The sequence below is a fragment of the Pituophis catenifer genome, unplaced genomic scaffold (assembly GCF_029215685.1).
Source record: "Pituophis catenifer annectens isolate HBS135680 unplaced genomic scaffold, rPitCat1.0.hap2 SCAF_1, whole genome shotgun sequence".
Taxonomy (NCBI): Eukaryota; Metazoa; Chordata; class Lepidosauria; order Squamata; family Colubridae; genus Pituophis; species Pituophis catenifer.
In genome coordinates this window covers 131367217-131388869 of record NW_027256881.1, presented here as the reverse complement: position 1 = coordinate 131388869, position 21653 = coordinate 131367217, and the positions used below count along the sequence as shown (strand labels likewise).

General features: G+C 41.0%; 1 protein-coding gene across 3 annotated transcripts in view; it reads left to right on the top strand.

The window, feature by feature from the left end:
* The window catches only part of EIPR1 (EARP complex and GARP complex interacting protein 1), a 61939-nt gene that overhangs the window by 12501 nt on the left and 27785 nt on the right, over positions 1 to 21653 (top strand). For 2 of the 3 annotated variants that reach the window (XM_070955098.1, XM_070955089.1), the window contains exon 4: positions 16506 to 16662. The exons of the other annotated variant lie outside the window; for it this stretch is intronic. In XM_070955098.1, the coding sequence (XP_070811199.1) occupies positions 16506 to 16662 (157 nt within the window). The remainder of the gene's footprint in view (positions 1 to 16505; positions 16663 to 21653) is intronic. 3 annotated transcript variants of the gene reach the window in all.

Genomic DNA, 21653 nt, shown 5'->3' with positions numbered 1-21653 from the left:
TTTCACAAACGGAGCTTCATGTGCATGTGCTCTTGCCTGTCGCTTGCGTGTCCCAGTTCCCAACAGCCGTGTTGGTATTGGGCTATGGACTGGGGTTGGGGGTTCCTATAGTATCATTGGATATCCAATTTCTTCCTATCTTTTGAATATGAATGGGCAGTCACAGAATAAAACTGTTTAACTGAGCTCAACTCCCGGGAAATGCATGTACACAGCTTCAGAAGGACAAGGTAGCCATGGCCAAGCTTTAATATTATATCTGGAAAAGAACAAGTCTTGCTTGATTCCAGGGTGGATTTGATTTAAATCGAGTTGATTTAAATCACAATTTAAATCATGATTTAAATCACTAGTAAAAAGGCTTGATTTAAATCAACTCGATTTAAATCATAATTTTTAAAGAGCAACTGTCATCTCTGCTACTCCTTTGACCCACTGTTGACTCACCAATAGTTCCAGTGTTGCAGAATATACAGCCTCATGCTAGATAACTAAGCTCCATTTCATGCTGAATAAACTAAATTATTTATGTATCTTAAATAGAAAACTATCTTACGATAGATTTTTACCCCAAAAGTTTTTTATTAAAATAAATTCAATAAAAATCAAAAAAATCCAATTTAAATAAAAAAAATCTGATTTTTTTTTATTTTTTCAAAAAAAATCATTTATTTTTATCCACCCTGCTTGATTCTGAGTGAGTAGAATGGTGGAAAGTCATATCCCTTCTTTAAAGCTGCTAGATCATTATAACCTGAATTGCACTAAATCTTCTTGCTTTGAGAAAGTGAAAAGGCAGAAAGGATAGTAGATCATTCTGGGACCTGAGTAGTTGGCAAAATTGAAACAATGAAGAGCTGACAGAGCATTGAGCAGAGATGAAATACAACCCATGGATATCCTTCATTACTTAATTTTCACAGATCTCATTAAAAACTTGGGAGCTCAGAGAATGCTATGGACTTAGGGGTAAACTGCTAATTCATTACCCTCCACCTGAATGAAACAAACAGAAAATTGAAAAGACATCAGGTTCTTCTAACATCTTATAACTAATGTTCATAGAATTGAAAAAGTAATTTAAGTCATGATAGGATGTAATCCCTGTCAAAATTGCATTATATATAATCATTAGTAAGGATACTGCTTTGTGGAAATTTAGATATGGAGTACAGAAAGTGACCCCTCTCCCTGTAGCTAATTTTCCAGTGCAATAAACTACATAAAGCACTCTGAGAAATAAGGATAAAACCCATGCCAAATTTCATTGTTTTTTTTTATCATCCTTATCTGCTTAACTCTTCTGCGGTATGACTTGTGTGTAAAACAAACACAAACAGAAAAGTTATTGCGGTTGCTATAAAATCAGTACAGTAGGTGAAACTTTCCATGATGTCTATGGTCTAAGTTTTCTCTCCTAGAAAGGCAGATTCTGGGAACTTCAAGAAACTTCATTCAGTAAAGTATGTTTCAATTTTAAAAGCTCTTTGGAATTGTGTCATAATTTTTGGATGAAACTCCATCTGACCTCTGGATCCATTTAAGATTGGAGAAAAGACTTCAGAGAAGGCAAAGTGTAATTGTAGTTGTATGTTCTATACACATCAGCTCCCCCCCTCCCCTCCCCCCCTCAAATTATGGAAGATTTAATATAACACACAGCAAAATAATGTTTCTCTTGTATTTCTTTTCCTTTCAATTACACTCATCATAACAATGGTCTGTTTTACTTCGTGTTAAACCAATAATCTTTGTATCTCTCACTTGAAGAAGTTTTAGTGTTTGGCTGACTTTGGCCATTCACTCTATCATCTCACAGGGTTCTTATGGGAAAAACAGGAGGAGGAAGGAACATTAGGTACGCTTACCAACTTGAGTTATTATAAAAATAATAAAGATGAGATATAAATAAATAGATAACATGTTTTATATATGTATGCATGATATTAGCTTGATGAAACCATGTTATACCAGAAACTCTAGAATATATTCAAGATTGACCATGGAACAAATCACAGTATAACAACAAGAAACAGTAAAACTGTCACCAGTAACAAACCAGGGGCAAGAAACTACTTTTTCTCTCACAGAAAGTGTTAAATGTCTGCATATTAATTTCATAACATATTGGTATAAAATTATTTACACTGAGACATTTTGATCGTTAATACAAGAAAATAGTTTACATAGTATAAAATGTTATCAGCTTGTAAAATGGTTGAGTTTTATGAAAATGGGATGATTTATGTTTATTTTTAAATACCGTGTTTCCCGAAAACAAGACATGTCCGGATAATAAGCCCAATTGGACTTCCGAGCGCATGCAGTAAAATAAGCCCCCCCGAAAATAAGCCCCCCCTAATATTTAGACACATGTACAGGTGGGAAGGGAGGGGGAACATCAGAGCTGCCCGACATCAGCAGGCCAGATTCAGTGAGCCGGATGCACGGCTGCCATTCGGGAGAAGAAGAGAGAGGAGGTGCTGAAAGAGCACCCATTGCTCATGTTCTTCTCCTCCCGGACAGCGGCAGCACATTCAGCTCCCCAAATCTGGCTTGCTGATCTCGGCTGGCAAAGGGGAGTGGCAGGTGACGAGGGGTGGGGAGGTGGAGGAGCAAGAATTCTGCCGCTCGCCCAAACCCCAGATCTCCTGTTTGCCCTGCAGGCTCTTCAAGAGGAAGGCAATCGAGCCAGGCCATGGCTTTTGCAATCCAAGCCAGAGCTTCTTCTCCTGCTTCCCTTTCCTCTTCACCAGCGGTGTGTTACTTGAGAACCAACACCTTGGATTCTCTCTTTTAAACTCTTCCCGGCCATCCTTTTGTTCTCTGCTTCGGCTCCAGGAGTTGCAACCAACCCCCATTGTACGGAGCTTGCTTGTGTACAGGCTTGCCAGAAACACCGCTTGCTTCATGCTCCAAAGCCTTTCTCGTCCAGAATGCCGTGGAGCCTGGTGGAGCTGGCCGGAGAGGCGCTGGCCGATAAGACATGTCTTGTTGGCCTTCACGCCCCACACTATGTGAGCCCCACTCGCTTCCCTTTTGACCTGCTCCACACCGGGAATTGCCTCAGCTAGGGAGTCCAACTCAGGACTTTCCTCTGGGGCGTCCTTCCACCCAACCGAGCCCTGCCAACTTTACGGGAGTGGGGGGTGATGGTAGAAGAAAAGTTTCCACCACAATTGCTAGAGGCAGCGGCCTTAGAGGCACTGGCAGAGCAGCTGGTTGGCGCTCCGGCACCAGTCCCTCTGCCAGGGCCAAGGTTTTGAGGTCCTGCACCTCAAAAATAATAAGGCCCCCGATAGTAAGGCCAAGGCCATATTTCGGAGGTCAAAAGAAAATAAGACCCTGTCTTATTTTCGGGGAAACATGGTATATTTAATTTTTTCAGTTACTAAGGAAGTTTATGTCACACTAGGATATAATCTTGGTAAGATTTGCTTTACATGAGATGGGCCTCCATTTATATTTAATTAATTAAATTAAAAGCTAAGAAAGAAAACATTGTTTCACCTGAAGCATGTTAGGTGTTAATAAATATGTTATTTCTGAAAATGCTATTTTTGTAATCATTTGTGACATCATATGTGGTAGTTATTTCTTAGCAAGACCTCTAGAAAGTGCCTGGGCTGCTGGTAATCTTCCCCACAGAAATGCAGAGGTTCCCCCTGATTCTATTTGTTTCGTTCCTTCTTTTTGTTTTCTCTCAGTTCTTCAAAAAAAACTTGGCTCGGGTAATAAAGGCTTGGCCAGGCCTGCTCAACAAAATAAAACAACTTCTCACTCATCTTGGATAAGCTATTATAATCCCTCTAGTGATCAGAGAATGGAGGCCAGGAATGTGTGGAGGCTTTTTCTCCCATTGGTTTCTGATCTTAAGCATCTTCCCCTGAAGCTATTGTTGGTGTCTCTTGGGTCAAAACATGAGTGTTTTTTTCTCCCACCATCCCAATTAGGAGATAATAGCAGCTTGAAGAGTGGGATTTTGATTTCAAAAATAGCTTAAAGGAAAAGTTGTCCCACTTCCCATCCTTCTCCTGTTCTCTCCGCTGTGATCTAGCTGCTGAATCAGTGTATAATATTGTTCAGATATGGTTATGTGGGCAAGTGGATAATGAATGGATATAGACAAATAATTGTGTTTATTTAAATAAGATGTAAAGTTTTAAAAATAACAAAAATGTAAAACTGATCTCTGGTCAGTTTTTACAATACAATGCTTATTATAAAAAAGTCATCATAAAACACAGTTTATGTGGTCTTTACAACAATCAGCTGGCCTTTTTGCGTGCGGCACTGCCAGAAACTGGAAGAGCTGATCTTCTGTTTTCCTGCATGAGCATGCGCGCTGCCCAGCTGATTGTCGCTTGTGCATATGCGCCAGAAATCCGGAAGAGTAGCTGGTTGGTGTGCATGCGTGCACCAGAAACCGGAAGTTCATTTTCGGGCATGTGCATGTGCCCTGGGCAGCTCCTCTTCTGGGTTGCGGCCCAGGTGCATGCACACTCCCTTTTCGGCACTCGGTGCTGAAAAGGTTTGCCATCACTGCCCTACAGAACAGTGTAAAATAACTGTAGATTTTGACAAATAAAACCATCTAAGAAGAAATTATTTTGCATATGATTTTAAGCATGGCAGAAAATATAGGATTGTATCCGATAGGTACTTTCACTTATTGCCTCTTGTAAATTCTAGATCATAATTTTCCACATGAAACAAAAATGATTATAATGACCAAACATTACAGATTGGAAATATTCCGAGAATGTACAATTGGATTGTTCCCTTAAATTCAAACCTAAAATGCTTCTGTTCCATTAACCATAGTTCAGTGAGGGAACCGCTACTCCGCCTGGTCTCAGCCCCCAATTTCAGCAATTAGGAATCATCTGAGTCTTTAGCCAGAAACCCCAGAAATGATGCCAATTCTTATAGATAATATGAAACTGTGATAGGACTCCATGTAAATCAGCCTCCCATATTCATATAATGCAACCAAAGGAAGCTGTTTGATCCAACCGAGAGACATAAGGAGCACAATAAAGATGCTTTCACAAGAAATCTGCCACATGCTAAGCCTCTGCCACTTTTGAAAGTAGGACAGTTTCATAAGGTCTGACACTGGTAGCTGCAGAAACGCCAATTTATCACATCAACTTGACAGTTTTGGAAATTAAATCTGCTCCTCCCCTCCCCTCTGCTTTTCACCTCTTCCTTCTATGGAAAATCCTTGGAGGACAGAGACTGGCACTGCCACCTGCCCTCTCCTTTGGGCTGAAAGCCTTTGTCCCCGAGAGAGTGAGCAGCTGGCACGATCGCAATGTAAGTTACACCTCTTCGCTTCAGCATCACTGGCTCAATGTGCAATGTAGCAGAATTAATAATACTTTGGGGATCTCACATTTGCATTACCTGACTTTATGGAAAGGGGGAAGATGAAGAAATGTGCAGTCTGGCATTTCATTAAGGCTTCCGCTCACACGTTCAGCAACTTTAATATGGCTGCCCTTGCTTGTCCTGTTTAGACTTAAAAGGGCCGTATTCTAATGCTTTATGGAAAGGCAGCGGGAAGAGGGCAAGGGTCATCTTTGGCACCCACAAGTGTGGGCAGGTGGAGGTCACGAGGGACGCTTTGGTTCTATTGAAGAAGAGCTGATTCACCATCGAGCTGCAATACACTCTGCCTCGTATAAAGCAAAGTGAGGAGGGGAAGTGGCAAGATGATTCAAAAGGCGTCTGCTATAAATATTTCAAACCCATGCCTGCAGTAAATAGCTCAGTTCAGAGTTCTTCCCTCCAAAAAGTGAGGATTTGCTCCAAAGCAGACTTTCCATAATACATGCTTTTCAAAGGAGGAGGAGTGGTGATCGCCTGCCGGGCCTTCTTACACAATGGCAAGTCTAGATGTGATGATGGAAACTGCCAGAAGAGGGCAAAGTCCTGTAATTGTAGGCGATGCTCTCTTTGTTTCAGTGAACTGGTTGCTTTGCAGTAGCGTTCAGAAGATGGGGAAGGTTTGGTAGCAGATAACCTGTCACGAGAGGTCATGATATACCAGTTTGGTTCTGTTTTACTTTACAAATAGGCAGGCCCTGTCGCCTTCTCTATTGTCAGTTTTCACAAATTCAGTATGAAGAATGTAATGCTGTGTTGTCTAACATACTCCTCCTTCATACACCTACAACAGCCCCCTCCCACACTGCCAGGTTGCCTGAGAGACAGTGAAGGGGAGCCTGTCGTGTTCTCAGGAGGGTAGATTTTCTTTCCTGTTGATGCTGTAAGGCAAATGCAACCTAGGCACAATAATTTAGAGACTGACCCTTTCCGATGAAAAAGAAAGCATTATCATTTAAATGAAAAGGCAGCATTAGCAGCACTGATTTCTGAATGTGTCAGAAATACAGCAAATTCTAAAGTGGGCTTCTTCTTTTTTCTTTTTTTTTGGGTGGGGGGCTGTTAACAATACTCTATATACTCATTAGTAGGCCAAGAATTTTAGGTGACAAAATTCACCAAAAAATAAGGTTTGGATTATCCGCAGATGGGTTTATCTTTGGTTATATATGGTAATATTTTTTTTTTAAGTATCTGTATTTGCCTAGGTGTATAATCATGCTGGCCACATGACCAATTGATCACTGAAGCATCTTTGGACAATGCTGGCTCCCTTGGCTAGGAAACAGAGGTATGAGCACCGCCCCCTAGAGTCACACACGACTGAATGGGAAACGTTTACTTTTCACCTTTCTATTTTTATATACAGTATCCGAACCAGTTTGGTGTAGCAGTGGTTAAGGCATCAGGCTAGATCCAGGCCCAGAATTATAGTTCCACCTTAGGCTCTAAGCCGGTTGGGATGACAATGGGCTGGTTAATCACTCTCAGTCCTAGGAAGGAAAAACTGGCAAACGGCTTCTAAAAAATCTTGCCAAGAAAAGAGTGAGGACTAGTTCAGGCAGTTATCAGAAATCAAAAACTGACTTGAAGGCACAAATGTAAAAAATATATATTTCCCATATATATTTCCAGATAAGCCTGTCTGCAGATAAGCAGACCCTTGAAAATATTATGAGAAATGCATGTAATTGGATGGCCTTAGAAATCTGAATTATAAATATTAAAATAGAGCATTCTTTGGATTTATTGAAGTGAATCTATGCCAGAAATCTTCTGGGGGAGATAGCCTGCTTCTTAATTCCATATTATATATTAAAATAAGATTTTAAAACTGTTCCATAATTCTAATACTGGGAGTTCATATCCTTATAGAAAACCTTGCTCTATCATTCTGCCTCCACTGCTGGAGAATGGTCATGTAGCTGGCCAACAGTCCCTTGTCTTACGCTTGCTGATAGCTCTCTCCTACTTATATTTCCTACCTATAGCATCTATAGTTGGAGAAGGGTTGGAGATGCCATCCAGAAGATGGTTACTGTAACTCAACAGCCTTTCTTATTGACCCTTCTCTTGGGAAAGACTGGTGGCAAGGGATTGATGCTCTTTCTTCATGAGGCCAACTCAGCATGTCTCTTACCAGCCTGTCTCCTTGAAAAACTATTGCAGATTTTTTTTTTTAATTTGATTTATATGCCGCCCTTCTCCGGAGACTCAGGGCGGCTTACAATGCGTTAAGCAATAGCCTTCATACTTTTGTATATTTTATACAAAGTCAGATTGGTGGGGTGATGTCGCCCAGAGTGAAACAATTTTAGGGATCAGCCTTTAAATTTTTTAATGAATTGTATGCAGTTCACAAATTTTTATGGAGAAGAATTAAAAGCAAATGTGAGCAAACAGTTGTGGCATGGCTATCAATCACTTAGCTGCATAATACACAACTATAGGTTATCCTCAACTTAGGGTTTAGCATTCATTTAAAGTTTTGTCTGACTTGAAAAAGTAGACTTGCAATCTGGATCTGGTTATAAGAGTCAACCCTGGGTCACATACAATTCAGGTGCTCGGCAACACAACTGCATTTACAGTTTTTGGTAAAAATCCACCATAACAAACAATGGGCTTGCTTAACAGTTGCAGTGGTCTCATTTACAACCACTGCATTGTCAAGCAACAGGAAAATCAGGAGAACTAGACAGTTCAAATGGGTGTAAAGATTTATTATAAGGTTGAGCTCTCTACAAGAATCTGAACTACTAACGGCCAATGGAAATTAGCAGGAGATAAGAATAGAAGGAATTCAAGATGGGCTGGACTTAGATCTCTTGTGGGCACAAAGGGACTCATGATTGATGATGCGTTTAATCCCTCCCTTGGGCTCAGCCTGTTCATCTCCTACATGCATTTGCTTAATGATCACCACAAAAACGTCATAAAATCAAGTCAGTCATGGCTACAAAGCCTGCGCACCTATAGTCTATTCTCACTTCCCATTGTAGTTCTCTTCTAAATCACATATTTGCTCTGTTGAGTTTTTCTGGGTTTGGATGGAACAAACAGCTGAAGAAGGGGAGCATGAATGAGCACACTGGGCCAGTCCTGCTTCTACCTGTGATGTCTCCCTTGGACCACTCCTCTGATTATGCCTCGAGGCCAAGTTGGGAGGATGAGCTCATTCATGGCACGTCAGGAACTGGGTTAATTAATGACTCTGAACTGCAGCCGAAAGAGATTTATAGGGGGCTTTGGCTGGGGACAGTTTGCAGGTCTGTGAAGAGAAGGAGCTGCCTTCCATGTTGGATCCGAGAACACATAGGGCAGAGAAAAGATAAGAGCAAAGGAGATCTGCCAGATTACTTGGGAGAAGACTCCGCCCATTTTCATGGGTTGCACCGGAAAGCTATTTATCACACAGGCAGAGGGAGGCATTGCAGGAAACAAGGTGTTTGGTTTATGGCTGTCTTTGTTCATGCTTCCTGCTTGACTTTGTGCCTGGGATACTCTGAACTTCTCTTGCCAAGTGAGCTCTTGTGGATGTACTTTTAGCTTTGCCTGGTGGCTTCAAGTTTGTTTGGTGGACTTGTTGGAGCAACTTTCTATTGTTTTATGGACTATTGGCCATTTCCTTGTGGACAAATCTTGGCCTGCATGTGGCTGGATTTATGTGGGACAGTTCTGAGGCTGGGTGAAGGGAATTGCTAGGAAACATTAATAAACACTAAAGCACACTTACATGTGTGTTTGAGTGAATGGGGCAGAACAGTACCAAATTTTGCAAAGCAAACTCTTACAGCAGAGAGCTTCTTGTACCTCTGTCGGTTTCCCATGTGACATAAAATTGGCTTGTTGACAGGGAAACTGCCGAGCGAGCTGGCCTAGATACTAATGGCTGTCTGCTGAGGGAGCTTGCCTTTAGCATGCGGAAATCGATGGGAATGGTGTTAGAGAATAAGCAAAGATTATATGTTCTTCCCCTTTCCCATGTTCGTTGCACTCTTAGCAAGAAAACAGAGGGTTATTGACGGACATGCAGTGGAATATGGGGTGGATTGTTTGGGGGAATTGCAGCTTGAAGGGGAATTGCAACTGGAGACTGCTCATCTACAGCACAGTGATTAGTTAATTTTACAGAACAGTGGATTTTGGAAAGTAGGAGTAATTTTTCTTAGGAATAGTATGGATTATTTTCCGGAAATCTTTCCAGCTTCCTTTGCTGCTTTTCGTTGAACTTTTATGAATTGTGGAATCTTCTTTTTAAGAAACCTTGCTTGGTTCTCACACTGGTAGTACAGCATAATGAGCAGAATTTGCTTAAAATGAATTTATAAATTTACACACATTGCTGGAATAGTGTTGCTTTCAGGAATATAGTGACTGCAACGCTGTGCCTTTTTAAATATTGCTAAGAGCCACCTTGTGTGTCAAATGAGCAAGAAGTAAAAATGTGGCTCAGGAATCTATGGCTGTCCAAATGCAAATTGTATCAGACCAGCAGTGAAATCTAGCCGGATCTATCCAGCTTGTGCAAACCAGTAGCATGGGTGGTGGGAGGCTCCTCCCACCCGCCAGGATGTCATTACATCCCGTTTTTTACACTCTGTGCATGCGCAGAAGAGGTGCGCGTGCACTCCCATTCCCGAACCGGTAGCGAAGGTAAATGGATTTCACCGCTGTATCAGACCCAGCTAGGATGTTAGAAATTGTAGATCAGCAGTAGTTTGAAGGCCAGATATAAATGGGATTGCTGAAGACTAATTTTCTGTTATAACTTCAGGTAAAAATATAAAAAGTGCAGAATAAAAATAATCAGAAGAATATAAGGGCAGGGTATAAATTGTACTATTTTTTTATGATGGAAAATAGTAATTGAGAAAAATTTGACACGTTCTGGACTGGCACATTGCTTGGACCTTAGTAATTGATCATACACCAATTTCTTTGGGTTTGCTTTTCAACCACTGTACTTTAAAACTGGAGTGTAAAGGTCTTAATTGTGTGAAAAAATTCACCACTGACATTTATTTTTTCTCTACAGGTGTTGAAATATAAGAAGGATAGGTTAGCATGTTCCTGATTTTCTGAAAATTACATTTTAGGGCAGTGGTTTCCAACCTTTCTGGACTGGAGGGGGAGGGGGAATGGTTCTGTGCGAGCGGCAGATAAGCAGGCATGTGCACACAGCTCCATTTGCACAATGGCGGGCATGCACACTTGCTGCACAAGTGGAGCTATGCCCGTCTGTTTGCTCGTCCACCTCTTTCGCAACCCAGTTCTGAACGGGCTGCAGCCTGGTAGTGGGCCATGGCCTGGGGGTTGGGGACCATTCTTTTAAGGAATTGCACAGACATTATAGAAAGAGTTTTTATAGATGAGAGAATATTTGTACCAAAATGCAAGATTATATCAGTGGTGAAATGTAAAATTTGTTACTACCGGTTTTGTAGGCGTGGCTTGGGGTGGGTGGGTAATGTGAGTGGGTGGGCGTGGCCAACTTTTTTTTTTTTTTTTACTTTTAAAAGCATTTTTTCTACAACCTCTTCGGCCGAAGAGATTGTAAAAAAAAATGCTTTTAAAAGGCTCTGACGATCCCAGCTGAGTTGCCTGATCATCAGAGGCTTTTGTTTTCTTTTAAAAGCATTTTTTTTTGCTTTTAAAAGAAAAAAAAGCCTGTGACGATCCCAGCTGAGCCACACGATCATAAAGAGGCTCTTTTTTTTACTTTTAAAAGCATTTTTTTGGCCGAAGAAAAAATGCTTTTAAAACTTAAAAAAAAAGCCTCTGATAATCGCGCGGCTCAGCTGGCCATGGGGGGGCAGGAATTTTTGCTACCGGTTCTCCGAACCACCCGCCACCATCGCTACCAGATCGGGCGATCTGGTCCAATCCGGGAGCATTTCACCCTTGGATTATATGAACCTACAGAGATTACTTCAAAGCACTTCATATTCATTAAAAGCAGTGCTATATAAATATTAAGAACGACACTGGTGATAGATTCTACTATATTTTTATCAGGCAAGGCCCCCTTCTAAAATTAGCTCTCGTTTCTTGTATCTCGTTCATTAGTAAATTGAGTGAGACTTTTAAATTAGACATAGATTGCCAATACGGGGCAGAAAGAACGAAAAGCTGAAAAGGTAGTAAACACCGTGTATAAAGTCACCATTGCTTCTGAGCGCCCTTCTATTCAAACAAGCAAAGTAGGCTTCATCCGGATTAATAAGAGTAATAAATCCTTCTGTTTTGTCTGTGGCAAGAAGGAAGCATCTGAGACTAGCGGCTTGCTCCTGTCATACAGGGAACATTAATGGGCACCAGCTGGGCTGTAGCTCGAGCTGCTACACAACTTCAACTTTGCACAGCAAGAGCTGCTGTGGCAATGGTGCAAAAGTACCTCCTGTACAGATTCAGAAGTACACTTCAATTGTGGTTCCCAGGGCAACCGAGTAATGGCAGCCAGCTGGCTTTGTACCACCTGAGCGCATCAAAGAGCAAGGCCTCAGCTCAGCCCATTCCAGCACGGAGCTCTGCAGATGCCAGTTTAGGTTGAGTTTAGCACACTCCAAAGTCATGGCTGATGCTACCGTGTTCCCTTTCGTTCGTCACCATGTAAGACTTTCTGCAAAAAAAACCCGGGGTGACTTTTCTGTTCACGTGCAGATGGGAGCTCTGCTAGACTTGCCCTTCAATTTTTGCCTTCATTTCACATCTACCTCCTGACACTGGAGACCTGCTTGTACAGCACTTGCATTTTCAAAATAGTGTGTGTGCCATTGGTATTAAATACTGTTTTTCCCTGAAAATAAGACCCTTATATGTCTTATATTTTTTTGAACCCCCAAATAAGCATTTGCCTTTATTTTCGGGGAGGTCTTATTTTGGGGCACATGGAGCAAGATGGGGCTCCTCTTGCCGTCTTACCTGATTTCCAGCTCTGCGTTTAAATATTTTTGGGGAGGGCTTATTTTCGGGGGAGGCTTATTTTCGTGCATGCACTCAAAAGCCCGATTGGGCTTATTATCAGGGGATGTCTTATTTTCAGGGAAACAGGGTATTTGAATGATGTTTTATAACTTGTATAGTTAATGAAAGTATTAAAAAAGAGACAGCTGTAATCTGCACAAGAGTAAATAATAGAAATAATTATGGGGATATTTCTTTAGTTTGCAGTGTAAATCACAGATACATTTGCAATTTAGTTATGGCATGTTTATTATTAACTTGTGCTTAAACAATATGTCGTTTTTACCAAATAGGCAGCTGCTGATGTCTGATCTTGCTCAGAATTCTCAGCCTGGGATTGAGCTAAAGACAGCTAGTTGCTGGACAAGAAAAAAAAAATCTAATCTGTTTGTATTTCTGATCTCTGTTCATCACTTTCCCCTTCTTTGTAGCTTGGAGAGCCTAGGGGACCTCTCTAAACCATCTGTTCTCTATTTCTGTCCTCTAGATGTCACTCTATAAAATCTTCTTTTTTTAATTGTCTTCTACCGCCTACCATCTTTTTAGATAGTAGAAAACCCTATTGGATCCTATTGGATGTATTGGATCCTATTGGGCTAGATGTTCAGGGTAGTTACTTATACTTGTTTTCTGTGAGGCAGCCAGCTACTCAAACATTGAATTATTAGATGTTGTCTGAATCATCTCATCATCTTCTTGGATAAGTGAGGATCTGTTGTAGCAAAAGAATGGCATATGACCAGAAATGGGCAGATGGGAGGACAGTATAGAACAGGAGTATCAAACTCAAGTCGTCACATTGTCACATGACATATCAAGACTTTTTCCCCCTTCGCTAAAACGGGGGTGGGCATGGCCAGCGTGTGACACATCCGGCCCATGGGCTACGAGTTTGACACCCCTGGTATAGAATTATGGAAGACAAGGGTTCCACAGGAATCTTCTTTATTTTTCCTCCTCCAGAAACATATCGTGACCTAACACTGTCTTTATTTTGTGGATACAAACTCTTGAGCATCTCTTTAAGGAATCTGCTTGGTACTTTTGTTATTTATATTCCTACGCCAGATAGGAATCCTCTCCTCTCCTCTCCTCTCCTCTCCTCTCCTCTCCCCTCTCCTCTCCTCTCCTCTCCTCTCCTCTCCTCTCCTCCCCTCCCCTCCCCTCCCCTCTCCCCTCCCCTCCCCTCTCCCCTCCCTCCCCTCTCCCCTCCCCTCCCCTCCCCTTTGATTAATCAATCAGTGGTGAATAACTTAAACTATATCAGTGCTAACCAGTTAGGAGCATAAATATTAACAGCTTGGTGAAGTAAGGGGATAATTTCTGGGGGGAAAATGCTTTAAGTGCATTGAATGGATTTGGGAGGGCAATTTTTAAAATACACAGTCCTGGGTTGGTAGCTCATTGGTAACTACACTGGTGTTAGGTGATCCCATTTGGTGGTCCCGTTTAATTGGGCAGCTGCCTTTTGCAAGAGTGAGAAGTTCCAGCAGGTGTTCAAGGGTAGTCCCAAGTATCCCTTGAGCCATTGCAGAGGTCCAGTTCAAAGGTTATTAGGGAATGGGTCACTGAAGCTAGAATAGACTAAAGTTATAGCTGAAGCTGGATATAGGCCAGACACACACATGCGTGCACACACATGCACACACTGTCTCCTGTATTTTGGGTGTAAAGATGAGAACGTATCACAGCCTCTCACAAGTAAAGGAGGACTGTTTGATAGACTCTTAAGTTTGCAAGGTGTGAAACCTGATACCTTCCTACTCAACAGATTGTCTCATGCTTGTAAATATATACAATCTTGATATAATTAGCAGTCATTGTACTACAAAAGTGAGAGATCTGTCTAGCCAGTCTCCAATTAATTTTCTTTAGCGGGGCATTCTTCCATATCCAGAAACCCAAGTTAGCCTTTCTTCTAGTCACAATAGATGGGAAGGCCTTTGTTCAGCTCTCTTGTGTTACGCTAAGTCTTAATCCCCAGATATTGACCAATACCACAGTATAGTATAAATCTCTTCTTAGAAGGGCAAGAATCTTTCTGGTTACTCAATCTACTTGCAAATCTTACCACTAACTTTATAATTAATATCTTTTGAGATAATTAATATCTCAAAAGCAGAGATACTGTTCAGAGATATTGATAATGTTCTCCCTGGGACATATCAGGGAAGAAGGAGAGAGAAAGGATGGAGATGGAAATAGAAAGAAAGGAAAGGAAAGGAAAGGAAAGGAAAGGAAAGGAAAGGAAAGGAAAGGAAAGGAAAGGAAAGGAAAGGAAAGGAAAGGGAGTGTGAGAGAAAGAAAAGGAAAATGAGCCTAAGGAAGGAAGGAAGGAAGGTGAGTGAGTGAGTGAGTGAATGAGAGAAAGAAAAAGTGAGACAGAGGGAAAGGAAGAAAAAAGAGAGAAAGAGGAAGGAAGGAAGGAAAGAAAGAAAGGGCTATTAGGAGCCTCTTACCACTTTTTTCCCAGGAACCAGTGGTGGGTTGCCCTTGGTTCGCACCGGTTCTATAGAACCGGTAATAAAACCGGCGGGAGGCTCCGCCCACCAACCCCAATGTCATCAGAACGCTTCTGTGCATGCACAGAAGAGCACACGCGCGAAGCGAGCACGTGTGCGTGGCCCCGTTGCGAACCGGTAGTAAAGGTAAGTAGAACCCACCCCTGCCAGGAACCTCATAATGACAGAAGTATGTAAAGAACATTCTTCAGGGAATAGGTAGCTTGTCTTCTGCTAAACTTCCATGTCTTCTGCTAAGGCTAAGCGATGGTTTCTCTCCTATTCCTCCCTCCCCCTACCCCCTCCCCAATAAATAGGCAAATCATTCATGCCAGTCATTTTTTGTAAATGCATCGACTTCAGGCTCCCTAAATTTCAAATCTTCCCCAGCTGAAAAAGTGCTCGGAATATAAGATGTGTTTCTACCATACACTGCTGGATACCATGGACCAGGTTTCATTCTTGAGTTAAATAATATAGGGAAGCTGCTATGAAAAAAAAAAAACCATTAATTTTGCCTCAGTGGGTAAATAAATTGAGCTGCATTAATGATTTTTAGACATTTAACTATATATGTAGAGCATAAGAATGATATATGTTTTCCATCCCCTTCTTCCACTTTTCTCCATGCCTTTATTTCCTATCTTGTAGAGAACCATGACTTGACTGCCATCTGACTTTTCCCCCCTAAATTCTTTTAATTAAAAGAACACAATGGGAATCTTCCAGAAGGGTAACCATATTGAAATGCCAGCTTCCAGCATTGACATTTCAAGTAATATCTCGGGGGACCACGTATTCTTCAGGGCATTCTGAAAAACAAACAAAAAGGGGGGGGGGAAACCCCAAAATAGTGTGTTCCTGCAGCTCAGTGATTTGTTTGGAAGAGTGCCCAGAAAATAAAAGTAAAAATTATGTAGGTTATTAAGAAACCTGGGGGGGGGGGAATGGGGTGCAGAAATCTGTGAAGAGAAGCCTCATCTATCTACCCTCTGATAAATGGTATTTTATGGCTAGCCATAAGTTAGCAATAGCCTTGAGTTTGGAAAGCCCAGGAGACTTCTATCTAGGATTTTTTAAAATTTTATCTGGAAGGAATTGAAATGGGGGGCGGGAAGGGAGAAGAGCAGAATATAAAAGTACTGAGCTAAAAATCTAGCTCTCTGCAGAAGACATGGTTCAGAAGCTACCCATGCAAATTAAAGATGACCCAGGAAAGCCAGAGATGGAGACCTTAAAATTATGCCTGTGTTATTAAGCAGAAAAATGGTAATCTCAGCAAATCGCTGTACTCTCCCGCATTAATTGAAATAGCCGTACAGAAAGCAGCGTTGGGGAAAGTCCTTCCAGTGACTTGTATCGCCTGCTGTCACCTCGGCTATTTATGCAGCTTGCTGGCTTTGTAGACTATCGGGGGTTTTTTCCTCTCTCTCTCTCTCCTATATGCTCTATTGTTAGAATGAAGTTCTGAAGGATTCTTTAAATGTTTTTACATGGCCGATGAGCAGTGCCTTGCTTATGATTGCAAAAATGCTAGGGCTCTTTCTCTCTCTCTCTCTCTCTCTCTCTCTCTCTCTCTCTCTTCCAGAAACCCCCTCCCCTGCCTCCCCCTACTGTGATCTGTTGACATTATCCTCTGTTCCTTAGCTTCAGACAGTAAAGTCATGACATGTGCGGCTGTTTGGAGGATGCCGAAGGAATTGGAATCAGGCAATCATGAATCCCCTGATGATTCATCAAGCAATGCTCAAATCCTGGAGCTACTCTGTCACCTTGACAACACAGCCTATGGCAATATGGCCGGGTAGGACTCTGCATATTTTATACTCCCAAGGAAAAAAGAATGAAGGGCAGACAGTTTCTATTAAATCTGAACTTTGTACATTGAAATATACCTACATGCCTTACGTTATGGTTTCTGCATTGTTATCTTAGACAGGATCGGGAATTATAAAGCAATAGTCCTTCAAATATTTAATATGCTGTTTAACTGTTTTTGGATAATTCACTAATTCTACAATACTGTGTATTTCAACGTACATATTTTGTGTTACACACAACTAATGTAATAACAGCTCTGTGGCTGGATGGAATTTCACTTAGAAAAGTCTGAAGCCGTGTTCTGGTTGCTCCCCCTCACTTGTGCTACCTTCTCCATCTCCACTCTACTGGGTAACTGGTGTTCCTTGAAATTCTTCCTTTATTTTATGCTGTATTTTGTAACAAAATAAGGAAATAGTTTTCTATCAATGACTCGTAGTAATGCATAGCTGATGCTTACCAAGTAAGGCTTTTCCTATTTTTCTTCTGTTATCTAGTGAAATGGCTCTTCTTTGTGCTGCTTATATACCCATACAGATAAAGGAAATCATGAGGGGTCCCATATACTGGAGATGACTTAATTTCAGTCTGTCTATATGTTCTGATCATCCAGTTGAGCAGTTGAATCCTACATACGGATGGAAATATTTTACCTGACATAATATCCATTTTCCCATTTGATTTAGCTAGGCTCAATATTATTTAAATTTTTTACTACATATTGATTGATCTCTGTTCCTGCATTTTAAGAGAAAAATGTTTCCAGGGAATGCAGTGATTATTGAAATAGGTGAAACGATATGGTTTGATTCACTTATAGGTTCATTCATTTAAACTTGTATCTGTACAAAAATGTGTACTTTAAATTTCAATAATTTCAGCAGAAATCTCATGGACCCCAAACACATGGGTTCAAATCCAATTTTTTTTGGATGCCCATTTTCTGGGTCATGACAATCTACGCTTGGGATATTTTTGTCAGCTTTTTGGATGCTGTGCATTTTATGAAACAAAGTTATTGTGCATTACAACTCTCAACTTCCTGCTGAATAACCACGTAATCTTGGTTCCTCTCTTTATGTTGGCCAAACATCTGCTGACATAATTGATCCTGTGGACCTAATGTTGACTGTACCGTGGTTTTTTTGTTTGTTTTCTGTCTAGGTTAGGGTTTTCTGCTCCACACTAATCTCTCAGATCATGGGAAGCCGGTGTTAGCATATTTAGCTGCTGGTAGCCACTGCCTCTCTCTGCCATGGGTCTCTTTGGTAAATCACCCACTGAAGTAGCCTCAAGGGTAGGTCCTTCCAATCGGATTCTTCAGTGGGTCTCTACTGCATCAGCCTTTTGATGAGCTACAAGGAATGTGCAAGGTCTTTTCAGTGGCCTCACCTAACAATAGGTGAGGCCTAACAAGAGTCTTCCTGGGTCTCACCTGCTGAATTGCTTCTGGCCTTCATGCTGTCTTTTCATAAGTTCTTCTGCCACTGGACTGCCTAGTTCTGCCGCTTCATCTCCATTTAGGTTATTCTGGTCTTCCCACTGCTTTATCAGTACCTGCTACAGCTGCTATAGCTTCAGAAAGGCTTTAGCTGGCCAATCTTTCCCTCCTGGTCTTAGCTGCTTGGCTTTTAGCACTGCAGCTCAAAGAAAAACCCTTTCTGGCTCTCTTGATAAGAAACTTCCATGTGTCACTCCAGCCAGCTCCAAACTCCAAGAAATACTCCCCAGACCCTTTCTCACATCTCTCAGCTACACATCCCTCCTCCACACAGCTGGGCTATAAATTCTTGCTTTTATCTACATAGCTCCATCAGTGTACTAATTTAAAAGCAACAGGGAAGAGAGAGGCTGCGAGGCATTTCTTTCCGCTGCTGAGCCAGACCCTGCCTTTGACGGACAAGTACAGCAAGCATGCCATGTCAAAACCAGAATTATTTACTAGTTCAGATCCTAATAGGTACATGTCCCTACTGCACAGGTAGGCTACAGTTATATGTAGGTAGATGTGTGTGTGTGTGTATCTGTGTGTATGGGTACGCAGAGTCATACACACAATTTTATAAGGTTTGAGCATTTATATTTAAATAAACCAAATGCTTTGAGAATCAAAAAAGTGTCCTTATTATATTGACATGTTGGAAACAAAGTTTAGCAATAGGCAATAAAATAATATGCATTTGGACATTTTTTATATAAAAGGGACCTGAAAAGCAAATGTCATTCCGCTTTGGAAAATATTGGCCCTGGAAGTATTTTCAATGCATACCTTATGGTACTGGGGCAGAGGAGGTAGCACTCAAAGATCCTTTAAAAATTAAGGTGGTGATGAGAATCTTCAGGATGTTGCATTTGTATTTATTATAAGGGCCGTGGTGGTGCAGTGGTTAGAATGCAGTATTTCAGGCTAACTCTGAAATTCCACTGCCAAAAATTCAATCCTGACCGGCTCAAGGTTGACTTAACCTTCCATCCTTCCGAGGTCGGTTAAATGAGGACTCAGATTGTTGGGGGGGCAATATGCTGTCTCTGTAAACCACTTAGAGAGGGCTGTAAAGCTTTTATTGCTATTGTTTATTATACCTATGGGTCCCTGGGTGGCTTACAAGTTAAAGACATACATTTAGAATTAAGATCAAAGCATATCTGAGTCTAGGAGTGTTTTTCAGCACTAAAGTTCAGTCCTCTTTCCACTTTTGAATATATGCATAAATTATCTGTATTAAAAGATCTTGAGTATCTTGTGTTCAGGGATTATGAATAGAAAAAAAAATGTTGCCTGTTCTTTCTAATGTTCCCTTACTACATCATTTTTTGTAGGTTTTAGGTAATCCAACAAGATTTGGTTAGTAGTCCACTGAAAAATAATGGTTATATTCTACCCATCCTGTTAGCAGTAAAGTGGCATGTCACTGTTTGTTTGTTCATTTAATTAACTTAAAATCTAGAATTGGGAGAATCAGCTAAATTTCTTTCCTGATTAATTCATAAGTAGATACAGGAATTTTGGTTTTCTTGCTTGCATAATAGCAACCAGGTCCTGCCAGTTCTTTTGAGAACTCTTAAAGTAAAGAAGGAGTCTTCCTCATAACGATATCCATAACTCTGGTTAAATGACATTTAATGCCATATAGTACTTTTGCTAAGTGTGTAACCAAAACTGCAAAAGAGGTCACTGATAGAAGGCTCAGGAAAATCCCATGGCTCAGTGAAGTACAAAATAACTTTAGAAATTAGTATTTTTAGGAGTCGGAAAGGGGAACAGAGGGTGAGTGGAAATCAAAGGAAATAGAAGGGGTATTGTTTTTTGTGGAGGGAATCATACAGTAGTTGGCTGTGACTCTTTAACAGGAGCATTTCACACTGTAGGCCCTATTTATAATTGCACAATATTGGATTTTTTCAAACAAATGGAATGATTTGGACCTAAAAATCGTGGATGGTACAGTGTTTATAATAAAACTCGTGTGGAAGGAATTGGCCTATCATATTTTGAGAGCTGTTTGGGGGAGGGGGTTGGTCAATTGAGGAAACTTTGAATTCAAACTAATTCAAAGTTTAAAAAAATATTTTCTAATAACCATTCGGCAAACTAGATAGATATAAAATTTAACTGGATTAACACATATGACTCCGAAACCAGTTTAGAATAAGTCTGGTTCCATAAAGGGGTTGCCATTCAGCACCCTGAAGAAATTAAGAAACATCCTATGAGATGTTACTAATTTTGTCCTCTCCCAACATTGTGATTGCGTTTTGAAGATTTTATTTTGACTTGGTGAATGCGGTTGTCAGCAGGCATGATTTGACTCAAGAATGCAACTCAGTTTTAAGACAGCTAATCAAATGGTCTAGTGAGTATGGTAGCTTAGTGAATATAGTCTATATTTGAGCTAATTATAAGAGTTGTAAATACAAACAAAGCCAATGCTTTGTCGCTATACTAGTTGTGTTTGAACATTGCCAGTTCTCTGGCTGACAGAAACATCCTAGTGTGTTTGCTTTATTTTTCTCTGACAACCCATCTGCAGTTTTTAGTTCTTCCAATATGTCTGGCATCTTCTGGTTGTTTAACTTGAGTCTAAAACATTTCATGCCCTCTAGTGCAGGGGTGGGTTCTAATTTTTTTTACTACCGGTTCTGTGGGTGTGGCTTATTTTGTGGGCGTGGCTTGATGATCATGTGTCAATTCTTTAGGATTTAGCAGAGGTACTGGTCTACCAGGCTTTTAACTGCTTGCAGAGCTGTACCGGTCTACTCATTTGTTTTTGGAGGCACCGGTCTACTCATTCGGTTTTGGAGGCACCGGTCTACCCATTTGTTTTTGGAGGCACTGGTCTACCCATTTGTTTTTTGAGGCACCGGTCTACCACCACACTGCCTTTTAACACTGATCAGCTGTAGGGGGGGCCCTTTGAAGCCCCACGGCAAGAGTTTAAACAGTTTTTTTCCTTCTAGCCGATCAGCTGGGATTTGGGAGGCAGCAATAGATTGGGGGTGGGGCCAAATAAAAGGTAAGAATAACGCAGGGGGGGGGGGGCGGGAGGAACCCACCACTGCTCTAGTGGTAGTGAGGGGTAGCAATCTTTTACAGTGCCATGTTTAAAAAATTATTTTATCTTCCGACTTGTATAAGCTGTTGGTCTTGGATTCATTTAACATCACTATCCTTGTATTTCTTTCTTTCTCCCATTCTTCGTTTTATTCTCTATAGGCCTCTTCCTTTCTTTTGAAGTGAATGCTTCCTTCATTCAGATCCTTTCCATCTTTTTTATCTTCTGACTTTTTCCCTCTCTTGTCCCTATTTTACAGACTTTAAAAAAGTCCCTGCTCATCTGATGTCCAAAACATAGCAGTTGCATGATATATTTCTGTGAACATGGGGGAAATAAGCAGTCTTGGTAACCCTCTTGCTTTCAAACTTAATGCCACAATCAAGTAGAAATCCATTTTACCTCATTAGAGACATGAGAA